Source organism: Sminthopsis crassicaudata, chromosome 2 (assembly GCF_048593235.1).
Source record: "Sminthopsis crassicaudata isolate SCR6 chromosome 2, ASM4859323v1, whole genome shotgun sequence".
In the NCBI taxonomy this organism is placed as follows: Eukaryota; Metazoa; Chordata; class Mammalia; order Dasyuromorphia; family Dasyuridae; genus Sminthopsis; species Sminthopsis crassicaudata.
The window spans coordinates 319904302-319921692 of NC_133618.1; the positions used below are offsets into that span (position 1 = coordinate 319904302).

The following is a 17391-nucleotide window of genomic DNA, read 5'->3' on the forward strand; positions in this document are numbered from 1 at the left end:
CATTCGCGTACACACACACACACACACACACACACACACACACACACGCGCGCGCGCGCGCATATTAAGTGTGTCAAATATCAATATAGCACACCAACTATCAACATAAAAAGAGACTTGGGATTCTCTGGAGATACAAAGGATAAAGTACACTAGTCTCCATCCTACTAGATGAACAGAAGATGATATCCTTTCCTCTTTGGAACTTTTGGTTAGCAGTTCCAAGTACAATATGTACTCTTAAGAGTCAGTAGTTTTGATATGAGGAGTCAGTAGCTATATGAGCATTGATAGCAACCTTTATAGCCATTATTGGGCATTATGAAAAATGGAATGGAGTTGCCTAATCAATCCTATATAGTTGGCACCAAACACCAAGTCCTAAGAGATGTGAGAGCCATTTCTTCCCTAGTGAGTAAGATAAAAGAAGCTAGAGTATGTCACTACCACCTCTCCCCTTACAATTGTCCTTTGAGGACAATGAGAAAGGTGGGTGGTATTTGGCAACTGAGAGTAGCGGGATGAATACAGAGAATCTTGGAAAGACTTACATCAACTGATGCTGAGTGAAACGAGCAGAACTAGGAGATCATTATACACTTCAACAATGATCCTGTATGAGGATGTATTCTGATGGTAGTGGATATCTTCAACATAGAGAAGAGCTAATCCAATTCCAATTGATGCAGAAGAGTCATGTCATTTATTGTAATATTCCAAACTTACATATGGTAAAACAGGCAGCCCAGGCTCTGGATAAGTAGCACGGGGTTATGCCTTTTTCTCTATTCCTATGGCTGAAATTCGCCACAAAGAGTTTGCATTCACATGTGAAAGAGTTGAGTATACTTTCACCATCTTTTGCAGCTTACTGAACTCTATGAGAGAACCATGATCTGGTGAGCAAAGATCTGAAAGAGATCTCACTATCTGAAGGCTTTGATATCTACCACAACATTGATGGCATCCTGTTGACCAAACTGGATAAGTACCTGATGACCAAGACTTCTAGATTGAAAAGTTGCCTATATAGGGCTACTTATATAAGGCTGCAAAAGATAAGAGACCAATCTAAAGAAAATAAAAAATGGGGGAACACTGTGAATGGAGAGAATTCAAATTATTCCAAGCAATGATCTGGACAAATTGCTAATGTTTACTTCACCACAAACCAATACAAAAGCCCAGAAACTAATGGAGTCTTTGTCTCTACCTGCGTACCCTGGTGATCCCAATTTACTGAGTCATTGACAATCTTCTTTCAAGTAGGGTCCAGAACAAACTACAACCCTGGAAAACCTAAAACCAGCCATCCAGCCATCTCTTATTCATCATGACCCCCTGTTGTTGATGTTTTTGAATATCTCTGTCCATAAGAAGCCTTTGGCACTCACCAAGAAGTGATGGGTTTTATTGATCACTTCCAGAGTACAAATGCCCTATAGTGCTATTTCCCTTTTGATCTGATTTTTTCTTGCACAGCATAACAAATCTCTTCCTTCATATGCCACGGCTCAAATCTCAATCTTTATTCTCTCTCCTCTCTCTCTCTCTGTCTCTGTCTGTCTCTCTGTTTCCTTCTCTCTCTGTCTGTCTCTGTCTCTCTGTCTGTCTGTCTCCCTTTTTATCTGTCTCTATCTCTCTTTGTCTCTCTGTCTCTTTCTCTATTCTCTCTCTGTGTCTCTCTCTCTCTCTCTCTCTCTCTCTCTCTCTCTCTCTCTCTCTCTCTCTCTCTCTCTCTCTCTCTCTCTCTCAGGTTGGGTCCCAGAACTGTTGGACTTGGGTTTGCTAGAGTCAAACCTAAACTGCCACTGCCCTACCTCTAGAAACCTGGTTCCCTAAACTCTCTAGGCACTTGAACCGTTTAAGAAATCTCCCCCTTCCCTATCCTACAATCTGAGGTTCCCCTCTTCTGAGGCCATGAGAATTAAAGGAACAGGTATAACTGCAGTGGGTCCCCTCTGATATCTCTCCATGATTAGGTCAAGGAATCAAACAACAAGCATTTATTAAACACTTACTTTCTATGGAATTCTCTCTCTTCTCATTTCTGACTCCTGGCTTCTCTAGTCTCCTTCAAATCCAAGCTAAAATCCCATTTTCTTTCCTGAAGGAAAGGAGTCCTTATCCAATCCCAATTTTATTGCCTTCCTTCTATTAATTATCTCCAGTTTATGCTGTATATCTTGTTTGAATAAAATTATTTTTAATATGTCTTTCTTATCAGACTTGAAATCTTCAAAAGAAGATTTTTCCTTTCTTTGTATCCTCAGGGCTTAGCATAATGCCTGACACAAAGTAAGCAATTAATATGTATTTATTAACTGATTGCCAAACAGAGACTCATAACTCCATCATTACATCAGATGCCAATATCATTTGAACCAAGAAGTTATTGTCTTCACTGAGGCACAGGTCCCAGAGAGGGGCAGTCACCCCACTCCAAAGATTAAACTTAGCTCTAAAAAGTCTTTTTTCAGCTTTCTCTAGATCAAGGATTATTAGTCTTGAATTCACCCATAAAATAGAAGCAAATAATAGAATAGATTAGAAACGAGAAAATGGACAAAGGGATTTTCAGAGGAAAAAGTTTTAAAAGTCCTGATTTAGAGTAGAAGTTCTTATTATCCTGAGAAACTTTTACATGATGCTGGGAATATAGGTATATAAAATAAGTAAACAAGTCAAACATTTACTCATAATAAATAATAAATTTAGTTTTTAGAATACACATAATTTGCCACTTATTAAAAATGAAAGCAAATCTGTATATGTGTGTTTGTTTATTTTTACATAAAGAATTAAATCTTAGCAGAATATTTTAATCATTTTGTGTCAGGAGAATCTGTATTTTAATCCAATCTCAGACACTAGCTGTGTGACCCTGGGCAAGTAACTTAACCTTGTTTGCTTTCCCCACACACCCCCCTAAAAAAAGACAGATTTTATAAGAAAAAAAAATTATGGGCCTGATCCAAAAGCAGAAAAGAAGGGAACTGGGGAAGAGGGGTGAATAGGAGATGGGAGATGGGGATAGAGGGGAGCCAGGACAACAGTCTAAGTTCACCAAATCATCCTTAATGTCCAGGAGAGTTCTTTGATCTTTTCAAGGATGTTGTCAGTGGGAATTCCCCATGGAGGGAGAAGCAATTAAAACACATATCAAGGCTCACCTTCCTGTAACCTTATCAAGTTGATCAGATAATTTTCCTTACCAGCTCCTTATAGACATATAATGCCTTACGATTTTTAAAACAAGCATTTTTCTCCTATAAGGTAGGATTGTATATATTATTACTTCTATTTTTATGCACAAGGAAATTAAGGCCTTAAGAGGTTAAATGTTTTTTCCCAGAATCATCCCTTTATTTTCTGAGTTTGCTATTGAAGAGTATTTACAAGAAGGTGAAGCCCGAGGACTGACACAAGAGGTGACTTTTGTAGGCTGAAGAGGAGAAAAATTTTAAAGGCTACATGGGTACTTCACCAGACTTGGATTAGCAAGAGAGTCACAAGCCAAATTCCACAGTTTAGGAAAGTGGGTTGAGATAGCAGGGGGGGAAAGGGAGCAATGATTAATGCTGCCTGAATTAAGCTGACTAAGGTGCCTACAAATACTCCAAGTTCAATTAAAGCAGAAAGCCTGCCTAATCAAGGGACAAATGTGATGGGAGGGGTGGTGACAGATGGACCAGTTTCCCCACAGAGCTTCAAGGTGTTCACCTGCTCCATCACTGACCCAGAAGCAAGCTTTCCACAGGGGAGCTTGTAACAGAAGAGAAGCATGGGGGGAGCCAAGGGGTCATGCCAGCTGGCGGATTCAGAAAACTGAAGGAGGTCTTAGGCATGGAGTCTGGCAACGAGGCAGGTGTGGATCTAGGCTCACTCATCCCTCCCTGCAGAACATTGAAGCAAAGAAAGGCAAAAAAAAAAAAAAAGACTCAGGTGATGGGGAGGGAGAGTGGCTTATCTTTCTATGGCCATATAACATTGAGGGCAGAAAGGGGAGAAATACTTAGTGGGCTTTGGGGATTCTCCTGAGGCTAAAAATGCTATTCAGAGGAAAGTAGAAGTTGTTGTTCAGTCATTTCCAACTTGTTGTGACCCCATTTGGGGTTTTCTTGGCAGTGATACTGAAGTAGTTTGCCACTTCCTTCTTTAGTTCATTTTACAGATGAGGAAACTGAGGCAAACAGCCCAAGATCACACAGCTAGTAAGTGTCTGAAGCTGGATTTTCCCTTCTGGACCTCAGTTTCCACATTTGTAAAATGAAAGATTGGACTAGATGACTAATTAGGTTCTCCTCTAAATCCTATGTCCCCTCTAAACTTGCCTAGTGGTGTCAAACTCAAAAAGAAATGATCCCTGCACCACATATTGACTTAGAAAACCATAACTTAACATTATCAAAGCCACATTGCATTTTTGCTTTTTCTAAATACTTCCTAATTATATTAAAATTTGCTTGGCACAAATGTTTGTGGCAGCCCTTTTCATAGTAGCTAGAAACTGGAAAATGAATGGATGTCCATCAATTGGAGAATGGTTGGGTAAATTATGGTATATGAAGGTTATGGAATATTATTGTTCTGTAAGAAATGACCAGCAGGAGGAATACAGAGAGGCTTGGAGAGACTTACATCAACTGATACTGAGTGAAACGAGGGGATCATTATACACTTCAACAATGATACCGTATGAGGATGTATTCTGATGGAAGTGGATATCTTCAACATAGAGAAGAGCTAATTCCAATTGATCAATAATGGACAGAATCAGCTACATCCAGAAAAGGAACACTGGGAAATGAGTATAAACTGTGAGCATTGTTTTTTTTTGTTTTGTTTTGTTTCTCTTCCCAGATTATTTTTACCTTTCAAATACAATCCTTCCTTTGCAACGACAACAACAACAAAATTCGGTTCTGCACATATATATTGTACCTAGGATATACTATAAAATATTTAATATGTATGGGAATGCCTGCCATCTAGGGGAGGGGTGGAGGGAAGGAGGGGAAAAACTCAGAACAGAAGGGAATACAAGGGATAATGTTGTAAAAAAAAAATACCTATGCATATGTACTGTCAAAGAAAATGTTATAATTATAAAAATTAATAAAAAATTATAAAATTAAATTAAATTTTAAAAAATTCGGTTGGCACTCTAGGACGACCAAATCCATGCCAGATGAAGGGTTAACAGCCCAACTATGGTTTAGTCCCTGTCCCACTTAATGGATAAATATCCCAAATCAACATAATCTAGTGGTCTCCGAATGTTTCTGGAGTGATAACAAGCACAAAAGAGGTATGATGGGTGCATCTTGAGATCAGTGGGTAGAGCAAGGTATGGAGAGAAGGGTGATAGGAATAAAAGGAAACAGACATAAAGAAAGTAAATAATAAGTTTTGTTAATAAAATATATTTGGTATTCAGACAGCACATGTCAGTAAAGATCTTGGCAAATGAATTCTGTCAACCTCAGAATAGATCTGGGAAGCCAGGTCTTACTAATGTAAAATGAGTCTGCTAGTAGTTTTATCTGAATTATTCAGATTTATTGGCTAAAATATCCTTTCTCTCTAGATTATAAAACAAATTTGCTGTGCCAACTTATTTTTCAGACATTAGCAAAGGATTGTATTGAACCTCCTTTCCTTTTAAAAGACTACAAAATGATGCAACTGACTTTTGAGATATAGCTGTCCTTTCTCTTTTCTAATCATATCTACATATACACATACAGAAACATATATACATATATATACAAATATATAATAGTGCCTTTATGCTACTATTCACACATAAGTATAATATTGTGCATGTAAAATATATTACTCTAATTATTTTATTCAACAAATATCTGTTAAGAACAGCTAAGTGTCACAGTGGATAAAACACTGGAGCACAGGAAGGCCTGAGTTCAAATCCAGCCTCAGACAGTTAACTGCCTGTGTAACCCCAGAAAAAAAATTACTTCACTGCCTCAGTTTCCTTATTTGTAAAATAGGGATAATAATAACACCCGACTTAGAGAATTGTTGTGAGGATAAAATTAAATAATGTGTTTATTAAGTACTTTACAAATTTTAAAGTGCTATATAAATTGCTAATTATTACTGGGTTTGTTTCTATTCGTGGAAAGAGCTCTGGATTTGTAGTTAGAGGACACAGTTTTGACTCCTAATTCTGCTGTTTATTAAATAAATGGGCTATTTGCTATTTGCCAGACTATGAGAAAGTCCCTTTATCTTTTCAAGACTCAGTGTCTTCCTCGGTAAAGTGAAGGAATCAATTAGATCTCTGTAGTCTGTTATAACTCTAAATCCTATAATGATGCTCCTATGTGTGAGCAATCCTAACCTTATGAAGCTAGACTTGTCAACATGCTCTTCATATCAATATTTCCATTGTTATCATTCTATTCTCTGGGGTGGAGGGAGAAGATAGGGAGAGAATATCTGGATCTGTGATGTCATTGATATAAGGAATTCCCCAATTGAAAACTTGATCCATTGATTCAATCTATCCATGCAGATATCATCAATTAATCAACAGACAATCATTTATTTAAAATCCATCATGTGCCAGGCACCATACTACATGCTGGGGATACAAAGACAAAATGTCAGTCCGCAAATCCTTACATCCTATTGAGGGAGACAATATGTACGTCTGTATAGCAAGTAGTTCAGCTTATAAGGAATGATCAGACCTTCATCAAAAGTTATGTGAAGTCTATTGCTGCTGCTGTTTGTCCTTCATTCTCAACTAGGACCAATTGACATCGTGAGATTGGCTTCAAGTGAATTGCTCAAAGTGATCAATCTCTCTCTTCCAGTCATCATCAAAGTCCAGTAACAAACCAAAAGTCAAGATGACTGGCAATAGCCCACCTTGCAGCAGGTGATCTTAAACTTTCTAAATTAGGTCTGTATATCACATCAAGAAAAGCCCTTTTTAACAAATATCTCCCAGATTGCCATATAAGACAATGAATCAGTTTTGAGGATCTAATTTATGTCTAGGAGAGAAAACTTAACTGCATTTCCAGCTCCAGTCTCGCCTGAGTTCCAGTATTCTTGGACATCACGAGCTGTCCCTTAGACTATCTGGATGTCCTATAGCCATTTTAAACACATATTCAAAACACATCTCATTATCTTTCTTCCCAAACCTTTCCTTAATCCTACTTTGTCAATTTCACTTGGGAATGCCGCCATTCTCCCAGACATCAAGATTCACAACCACAGGGTTATCTCCAATTCTTCCCCATCTCTCATCCCATTTCAGTATCCAATTAGCTGACAAGTGTTTATGATCAGAGTGATGCTGTGCCTTTTTAATGTTTCTTTTACTTACAATTAATTGATTTTTGTCTTGTAACTGCCTAAGCCATGGTTCTTTGTCTCTGAACTTAGTTCAGAAACTCAGATGACCTATAATATTAAGCTTATAAATCTAATTCTCCTAATAATCACTGTTTTGGTCCTGCCTCAAGGAAATCTGTCCCTGAAGGATGCAGGTGGACATCAAAGATTCTGCTCTAGTATTTTTATATTCCCAAGCTATCCTTCAAGAATGATTGGTTTGCAACAGGGTAAATACAGAGGGGCTTGGAGAGACATCAACAGATGCTGAGTGAAATGAGCAGAACCAGGAGATCATTATATACTTCAACAACAATACTATATGAGGATGTATTCTGATGGAAGTGGATATCTTCAACATAGAGAAGAGCTAATCCAATTCCAATTGATCAATGATAGACAGAATCAGCTACACCCAGAGAAGGAACACTGGGAAATGAGTATAAACTGTTTGCATTTTTTGTTTTTCTCCCCAGGTTATTTTTACCTTCCAAATCCAATTCTTCCTTTGCAACAACAACAACAAAATTCGGTTCTGCACATATATATTGTACCTAGGATATACTATAACATATGTAATATGTATGGGAAGGCCTGCCATCTAGGGAAGGAGGTGGAGGGAAGGAGGGGAAAGATTCGGAACAGAGGGGAGTACAAGGGATAATGTTGTAAAAAAAAAAATTACCTATGCATATGTACTGTCAAAAATGTTATAATTATAAAATTAATTTTTAAAAATGTCAAAAAAAAAAAAAAGAATGACTGGTTTGTTATCCAAATAAGTCGTATCCATAACATATGTAAAAAAATTATTTATAGCAGCTCTCTTCTCAGGGCAAAAAAAATGAAAATTAAGGAGATGTCCATCAATTGAGAAATGGCTGAATAAATTGTGGTGTGTGGTTATGGCAGAATATTATTGTTCTTTGGGAAATGGTGAGCAAGATGCTCTCAGAAAAACCTGGAAAATCCTCCATGAACGCAAGCAAATGAAATGTACTGTGTTCAAAGTAATAGCAATGTTGTGTGATGATCATTTCTGGATGACTTTACTATTCTCAGCAACACAATGAAACAAAACTACTTCGGAGGACTAATGATGAAATTTGCTATCCATATGCAGAAAAAGATCTGATTGTTTCTGAATACAGATTGAAGTACACTCTTTAAAAAAAAAACTTTATTTTTCTTGAGGGTTTTTTTGGGGGGAGATTTAAGTTTTCTTTCACAACATGATTTTTATGGAAATATTTTGCATAACTTCATATGTGCTTTCTTAAGGGGAGGGAGAAAATCTGAAACTCAAAGTTTTAAAAACAGACATAAGGACAGCTAGATGGCACAATGGATAGAACATTGGCCCTAGAGTCAGGAGAATCTGAGTTCAAATTTGACCTCAGACACTTAATACTTCCTAGTGGTGCAATCCTGGAAAAGTCACTTAATCCCAACTGCCTTGCAAAAAACAAACAAACAAACAAACCCACAAACAAATGTAAAAAACCATTTTAAATCTAAGTGGGGAAAAATAAAAATATTAAATAAAAAACGAAGTCTGGTCCATTCTCTCTAATCTTGCAAGTTGTCTCAAACAATGAATATTTCTTAGTCATAAGACCATAAGAGGGAAGAAGGGGATTTCCAACCAATCATATTGTCCCCCATACTTCAATTCTACAACTAGTCATATTATTTTTATCATTCATGATGTCAAGCTTTTGTAACCAATCATAGCTTGTTATCTACCTATAAAGTCTTGTTTTTTGTTCTGTAGTCCCCAAAACTATAAAATACTCTTTCATTCAGGATCTTAGCTTTGCTGAAGAAGCTGAGATCCTATTTATTGGTAAATTCACACTTTACTAATAAATTAGTCATGCTCAAAACTTTGTGCTTCAGTTTACCTTATTTTGATTAAAACACAAATTTTATCAGTTCTACTGCCAAAATGTGTATTATATCCATTATCTTTTCTCTTTTCATATAGCTCAATTCCAGCCATCTTTATTTATCACCTAAACCCCTGCAATAGCCTCTTAATTAGTCTCTGCCTCTACTCTCTGTGAACAAACCATCCTTTACATAGCCATGATACTGATGTTTCTAAAGCACAAGTCTGATTATGTCACTCAAGACACTCTAATGGTTCCCAGTGACATCTGGGATCAATTATAAAAAGCCTTTGTTTGGCATTTAAAACCCTTCTTAATTCAGCTCCAGCTTTACTGGGCTAGGTTTACTGCACCTTCAGGTAAATTACATTCCAGATATGTTCTAGATATGTTTTATGTCCTACTTGCTATTCCTTGTATACAGACATCCTGTAATAATCTCTTTTGTAATTTCTTTTAAGGTTTAGTTGAGTTATCACTTCCTTCAAGAGGCTATGTTTAATTAAGTTTATGCTGTTTTACCCTCCTATTTCTTGGGGAGAGGAGAATATTAAGGATCTAAACTCCTTGAAATTAGAGAACCCTGTTTTTCTTCCCCTAGTGCCTACTGCAATATTTAGTTGAGACTTAATAAATGTTTGTCAAAGGAATAAATAACAGATAGTTTTAGAACTACCTGAGACTCAGGGAGGTTAAATAACTTACCCACAAAAACCAGTGGTTTTTCAGAAGCAGGATTCTTGACTCCAGAACTATCTTTTTCTCCATTACATGACATTGCCTCTCTCCATCTACATATTCTAAAGAGCAAATTCAAAAGAATAGTGAAGCTGCAGATCTGGGTTCAAATTCTGCCACTAATTGCCTGTGAAGGAGTTACTTCATCTCTCTGGGTCTGAATATGAGTCTAAATAAGGAATTTGGCATAGATAATTGCTCAAATGAGATAATATTTATAAAGTTCTTAGCATAGTGCCAGCCTCATAGCAAGAGTTTAATAAATGCTATTCCTTTCCCTTCCTGCTGCCTTATCCCTACTCCACATCTAGCTCTATGGCTGTTGTTATAGGGAAGGACTTTAGGATTAAAGAAGGTTGAGGGAAAGCCAGGAAATCTTTCCAACAGCTACTTCATTTAGAACCATGAATAATACAAGATCCATTCTCCCTCCCCACCCGATCTTGCTTGGACAGGTCCTTAGTGAACTTGTGACCAGATGGCTGGCTTCCTTGGCACTGAACACTGATTCAGTGTCTGACTGCAGCTAGGATGAATGTAATAGTGACATTGGAGGGCACAAGGTGGTGATTGTAGGAAGCTGGAATACCAGTGTCCCTGGCAATCAACATGGCTTAATACAAAAAATTCAAGCCATATATTCACACAATACTTTCCAGAATATCAAAAGACTTCAGTTCCAGAATGTTACACAGGGGACACAATGCTGGATTTGGCTTCAAACTTGCCTTTGAGACTTAACTCTGTGTGACCATGGATGGGTAGTTTTAGAGGAAACTAGGTGGTACAATGGATAGAGTACTGTTCCTGGAGCCAGAAAGATAAAAGTTCGTATCTGACCTCACACACTTCCTAGCTGGACAATCACTTAACCTCAGTTTCCTCAATAAGAAAACTAAAATAATAACTACACCCACCTCATAAGGTTGATCAAATGATAATATTTATAAAGTGGTTAGCATGATGTTTGGCTCTATATCAATGCCTATTCCCTTCCCTACTTTTCTTATCTACAAAATGAGGTTAAAATTATTTGTATTACTTTCTTCACAGGGTTGTTTTAAAAGGACAAAATGAGATAATATATGTAAAAGGATTTGGTAGGCTATAAGAGACTGAATTGTGTGAATATGGAACACTGCACATGCAGAATATCCCAAAAGTCTTAGTAAATTAAAATTATGCAAAGACTTTTGGAACACCTGGTTCTATCAAACTCCTCATATATTAGCTACTTTTGCTGAGTTGATCTTTAGCCCTTCACTTTTTTTGTTCCAAAGTATGGTTTCCTGAAGAGAGAAAGGGAAGCGAAGGGACATATTTGGAAGGTGAGATAAAAAAGAAAAGTATTAATAAAAAATTGTTAAGGCTCTATAAAGGTCAGCTCTAAGTTGTATATCCTTGGGAAAGTTCTTAATGTTTTTTAGCCCTCCATTTCTTTTGTAAATGTATATTTGCAGATGAAAAATTGGACTAATAATACATTATTTGTCACATAGAATTGTTATAAAGACCAAATAATTTAATGTATATAAAATGCTTTATAGACATAAAATGCTATAGAAAATGTGAGTTATTTTGTTTAATACAATAATTTGGAAATTCATAATTTTTCAGTTTTTTCAGTCATTGAAATTGCAGCTTTTTCATATCTTCTCTTCCAGAGACAGTTCCAAGTTTAGACCCTAGAATTTAATTATATGATAATCAACCATGAATGATTTAGCTATTCTCAGTAACACAATGATCCAAGACAATTCCAAAGGACTCATGATGAAAAATGCTATCCATCTCCAGAGAAAGAACTAATGAATCTGAATACAAATGAAAACATGCTATTTTCCCACTTCCTTTATTTCTTTTCATGGTTTTCTTTTAAGTCTTGGTACGGGTTTTTTTTCCTACATGACTAATATGGAAATATTTTGCATGATTAGATAAATATTCTATGTCAAATTGTTTACTCTCTTTGGGGAGGGGAAGGAGAAAATTTTAAAAAGGGATGTTAAAATTTGTTTTTACATGTATTCGGGAATAAAAAATTAAATATTTTTAAAAGATAATAGGATTTGAGGTTGGAAGAAGCCATAGAAGTCATTTAGTTCAATTCCCTAATTTTCAGGAAATTGAGGTAGGGAGAGAAGTTACTACCTTAAGATCATACAGGGAATAAATAACAGAACTTATTCAGTACTTAGTTGGGTTTATGACCTCATTAGTGCAGAGGCCAAGGATTTATAGATCAATTCAGATCAAACAATCAAAGTTCAAATCAACCTCCTCCGTTCCACCCATTCCCCATATATACACACATATATGTTTCATTCTATAGGATTTTCATTCATGTGTTTTCCTAACTAGTCAGAGAGAATCCATGTAAGACATTGGAGTCCTTCTTAGCTTCTTTTAACATCAGGAAGATACCTGGCTAACATTTGGTAGCTGTGTAGAGGAGTTTGGTGGCACTGTGGATAAGGTATTGGATTGGAAATCAGGGAGATTTGAGTTCAAAACCTTCCTCAGATATTTGCAAGCCACATGATCCTGGGCAAGTCACTTAACCTCATTTTCCCCACCTCTAAAATGGGAATGATCACAACAACTTTCTCCCAGAGTTGTGGTGAGGATCAATTAAGGTAATATTTATATAGCTATTTGCAAACCTTAAAGCGTTTATATAAACGCCAGCTATTATAATTATTTCTGATTCTTGTGAGGCAGATGCTAAATTGAGTTTAGCAATTGTGACTTGCTCTTGATCACACAACTAGCTAGGAAGTATCTGAGGCTTTTGAATTTAGGATTCTCTTATTACTAGTCTAGTGCCCTATCCCCTGTATCATCCAGTTGTCTCAAAGATTCTCTTGACCAACCTTTTCATTTTACACAGGAGAAAACTGAGGCTTTAGATAAGTGAAATAAAGGGTGATAAAGCTATTAATGGCAAAACTAGAATTAGAGTCCAGATCTCCTAATTCCCAGCACAATATTCTTTCCATTAGACCACATTACCTCCCTCTACATTCCAAAGTTAAATCTGAGCCAATAAAACCTTAGAAAAACTCCTGGTTTGTCATGGGCTTTCTAAAAGCTACAAAGAAACTTGTAAAGATTTGATAAGTCATTTTAATTTATTTAAATGACAGAAGTGATGATTCCGTTAAACATTGCAAATATATTCTAATGACCTTGTATCATCAGATATTCCCTTAAAATATCTTACTATATCACTACATTCAAGATTCAATTTTCCTTAAAGAATAAGGTCATAGATTTAGAGGCAGGAGGGACCTTGTAATCAACCACTTTATTCCTTCCATTGATGCAATATGTTTATGGGAAAATGAGCCAAAAATTTATGGGGAATATTTTGTAGCTACTGTTTTTACAATGATATCTTAAGACAAAAGATGAGACCTTTTTTCTTTCCCTTGTTACCATTTAGTCCAAACCCTATAGTAAGACCTCAGAGATATTGTCGATTTGGTTCCAGAACATCACAGTAAAGAAAATATCATGATAAAATGAGGCACACAAATTTTTCCCCAGTGCTTATATTAAAGGTTCAATGGTATTATATCTAAAAAACATATGCATATCTTAATTTAAAGATACTTTATTGTCAAAAAAAATCCTAACCATCATCTAAGCCTGCAATAAATTGTAATCTTTTTTGCTAGTGGAGAATCTTGCCTTAATGATGATGGTTTCTGACTAATTAAGATGGTTGTTGTTGAAGGCTGAGGTAATTAAGGCAATTTCTTGAAATAAGACAATGATGTTTGCCATATTGATTGACTCTTCCTTTCACTTGAAAGCTTAGAGGACATTATAAGGTTACTAATTGGCCTAATTTCAATATTTGGTGTCTTTAGAGGAAGAAGGCCCCAGGAGAGTGAGTGACAAGGAACAGCACGTTGGTGGAAAAGGAAGAACATACATAATATTTATTGATTGAAGTTTTACAATAATAGCATCAAAGGTCACTGATCACAATTCACTAAAACATATATAATAATGATGATGAAGAAATCTGAAATTTTGTGAAAATTACCAAAATTCTCTCAGAGACATGATATGAACACATGCTATTGGGTAAAAAAACTGGTAGACTTATTTGACACAGGCTTGCCACCAATTTTCAGTTTGTAAAAAACATAAAATCTATAAAGCAAAATAAAATGAAGTTTGTATATACGGTAACGGTATCTTTATTGTTCTCCTTGCTTCCAATTGTTTTGATTATTGTTATTAAATCATCTCAGTCACAGTCAACTCTGTGATCCCAGCATGGGGTTTTCTTGGAAACGATGCTAGAATGATTTGCTATTCCTTTCTTCAGCTCATTTTACAGTTAAGGAAACTGAGAAAAATAGGATAAGTGACTTGCCCAGGATCACACAGCTAGTGTATAAGACCAAATCTGAAATGAAGAAGATGAGTCTTTCAGCTCTCTATCCACTGAGGGGAGGGGAAGGAGAAAATTTTAAAAAGGGATGTTTAAATTTGTTTTTACAATAATAAAAAATTAAATATTTTTAAAAGATAATAGGATTTAAGGTTGGAAGGAGCCATAGAAGTCATGTAGTTCAATTCCCTTAATTTTACAGGAAATTGAGGTAGGGAGGCTTCTTGACCTCCAAATTATCTTTCCCTTAAAATATCTTACCTAATACTATTATCAAGATTCAATTTTCCTTAAAGAATAAGGTCATTCAGAATCAGCTACACCCAGAGAAGGAACACTGGGAAATGAGTGTAAACTGTTAGCATCTTTTGTTTTTCTCCCCAGGTTATTTTTACCTTCTAAATCCAATTCTTCCTTTGCAACAACAACAACAACAACAACAACAACAACAAAATTCGGTTCTGCACATATATATATATACTGTACCTAGGATATACTATAGCATATTTAACATGTATGGGAATGCCTGCCATCTAGGGGAGGGGGTAAAGGGAAAGAGGGGAAAAATTCAGAAAAGAAAGGAGTATAAGGGATAATGTTGTAAAAAAATTACCTATGCATATGTACTACCAAAAAATGTTATAATTATAAAATTTTTAAAAAAGAATAAGGTCATAGATTTAGAGGCAAAAGGGACCTTGTAATCAACCACTTTATTCCTTCCATTGATGCTACATATTTATGGGAAAATAAGACAAAAATTTATGGGGAATATTTTGTAGCTACTGTTCTTACAATGATATCTTAATAAGAGTCTTTGTGAAGACCTAATTGTGTCTACTGGCTAACTGTCAATGAGCAGCACTTAATTCTAGGTGCTTAAGATCCCAATGAGTCTTCCCATTAACTATCAGCAAGTAGACACAATTAATTTTTAGAAAAGTCATTTATTAAGATACCGTAATAAGAACAGTAGTTACAAAAACTCTGAAATCTAAAGTGCAATCCCTTACAAATATAAAGACTGCCCATGGTAAAAGAGAGTATAAAAGACAATGATAGGCATAAATGTGGGGAATTCATGTGGCCAACCAACCCACCCCTCTGTTAGTGCTCTGTCTGTCTTTTTTTTCCTGTGGAATACCTACAGAGCTTCTCCAGAGTGAATCATCTCACCTTTGTAGATTATTTGCCCAGGCTCCTAGTCTACTCTTTTTCACAGCTGAACTCTTCACTAGCAAGGTGACTTCCTTTATTTGTTTTCAGAAGCCCTGATCCTTGAAGCTGCTTCTCTCTACAAAAAAACTCCTTGTATTTATGTGTAATAATCATTCAGAGAACAATTGGACTAACTGCCCCGCAAGGAAACTAAGTGGCTAAACTGCAAGTTATAATACCTCTCAGGCTGAGAAAGTTGAAACTATCTTGGAACAGAAACTAAAGGACAGAGAGGCATCAGTTTTTAAAAAGCTCTGTGAGAGAGCACAGGAAGAAATAATAGAGCTGTGATTGAATGACAGCAACAGGAGATGAAGAATGTTGTTCAGGAGACTGACTCTAAATTTTATGGTATCTAAAGCTTCTTCCTTCTCTAGTCTCAGCATTTATCTTATTAAAGAGAACCCAGCAGTGAAGAAAAGAACTACTAATCAGAAAAGCCACTGATGATAAATCACCTCTCTCCCCATTTTCCCCTTTTTTGTTTTATCACTGCTTATATGTGGTTTACCACTAAGTATTTATTTATTTAAATGTTCTTACTGGTTGTTTGATGCTCTTCTAGACAAAAGCAGAATAATTTTTTGCTTCCTATATTAATTTTTTTTTACTATAGAACATATACTAAGGGGAGAAAGTTAGTAAATAATTAGCTAGCCAAAATTTAAACAGATGGAAAGCTATGTTTCTATCCTGATGATCAAAGGGATTACCTAAGAGATTAGGGTTTTTTCCCCCCTTTAATAGTATTTTATTTTTTCCAATTACATATGAAGATAGATAGTTTTCAATATTCACTTTTATAAGATTTTTAATTCCCATTTTTTCTTTTTCCTTCTTTCTTTCCCTCTCTCTTCCCCCGGACAGCAATCTGATATGGGTTATACATGTACAATCATATTAAACATATTTACACATTTGTATGAAGGGTTGTTTTTGTGGCTATAGCTAATAGTATGCATTTTAAGCTTTTTCTGCAGAGAAAAATACACATGGAAGCAGAATACTTGTCCTAAATTAAAATTCTCATGAGCTCATCATGCCGTTATCTCCCAGCTGAGAGGTCCCTTTGAACATGGGGGACTTCAGGTCTTCTGGTAAAATAGACACCAGAAAAAAAAGAAAGGGAAAGTAGAAGCAGGGAATATCATACCCTGAGTTGTTTCCCCAAAGGGAAAGGAAGAAAAGTGGTCTTCAGCCAAATGACCCTTCTCAATAACATCTATCTACACATGTATCTGTCTAGAGAGAGTATGTTTCTCACAAGTCATAGACAATGAAGGTTGAGGGAATAAAAACCCTCTCTTTTCCCACAAGAACTGGGTTCTTACCTGGCTGTTGACTCTCATTTGGACCATCTGGAGTCATCTGAATTTTCCAAACTCTTTCTATTGTCAAACTTGGACTTCAGGGCTTAGCTCTTTAAAGTCCTAGAAGGAAAGTGGCCAACTATTCAGCCAATGATGTTTCTTCCTTCTAATTCAGTTGGAATTCAGACTTTGTGAAGCAGTAAAAGTTAACACATTAAAGCCTCATCTGTGAGTATACTTTATGACTATCAACTAAGCTGGGAAGAGGAAGAAGGGAAGAGAGAAGAAAGAAAAAAATCAAATCTTTTCCTCCTAACATATGTAAAGTACCTGACAAACTTTAAAGCTTAACATAAATGTCAGTTATTATTATACGAAGTCCTGTAATATTTTAAAGGTGGTTCTGAAAAAGAAATCATCAGAACAACATATTATCATGCCAATTTAATTG

At 35.9% G+C, this 17391-nt stretch overlaps 1 protein-coding gene across 6 annotated transcripts in view; it reads right to left on the minus strand.

Moving 5' to 3' along the window:
• Positions 1-17391, minus strand: part of LOC141556281 (deubiquitinase DESI2-like) — an 89243-nt gene that overhangs the window by 22909 nt on the left and 48943 nt on the right. For 2 of the 6 annotated variants that reach the window (XM_074290162.1, XM_074290161.1), the window contains exon 2: positions 16962-17060. The exons of 2 other annotated variants lie outside the window; for them this stretch is intronic. In XM_074290162.1, coding sequence (XP_074146263.1) covers positions 16962-16988 — 27 coding nt within the window. In that variant the 5' untranslated portion in view covers positions 16989-17060. 2 more of the 6 variants (XM_074290163.1, XM_074290158.1) reach the window with 1 other exon arrangement.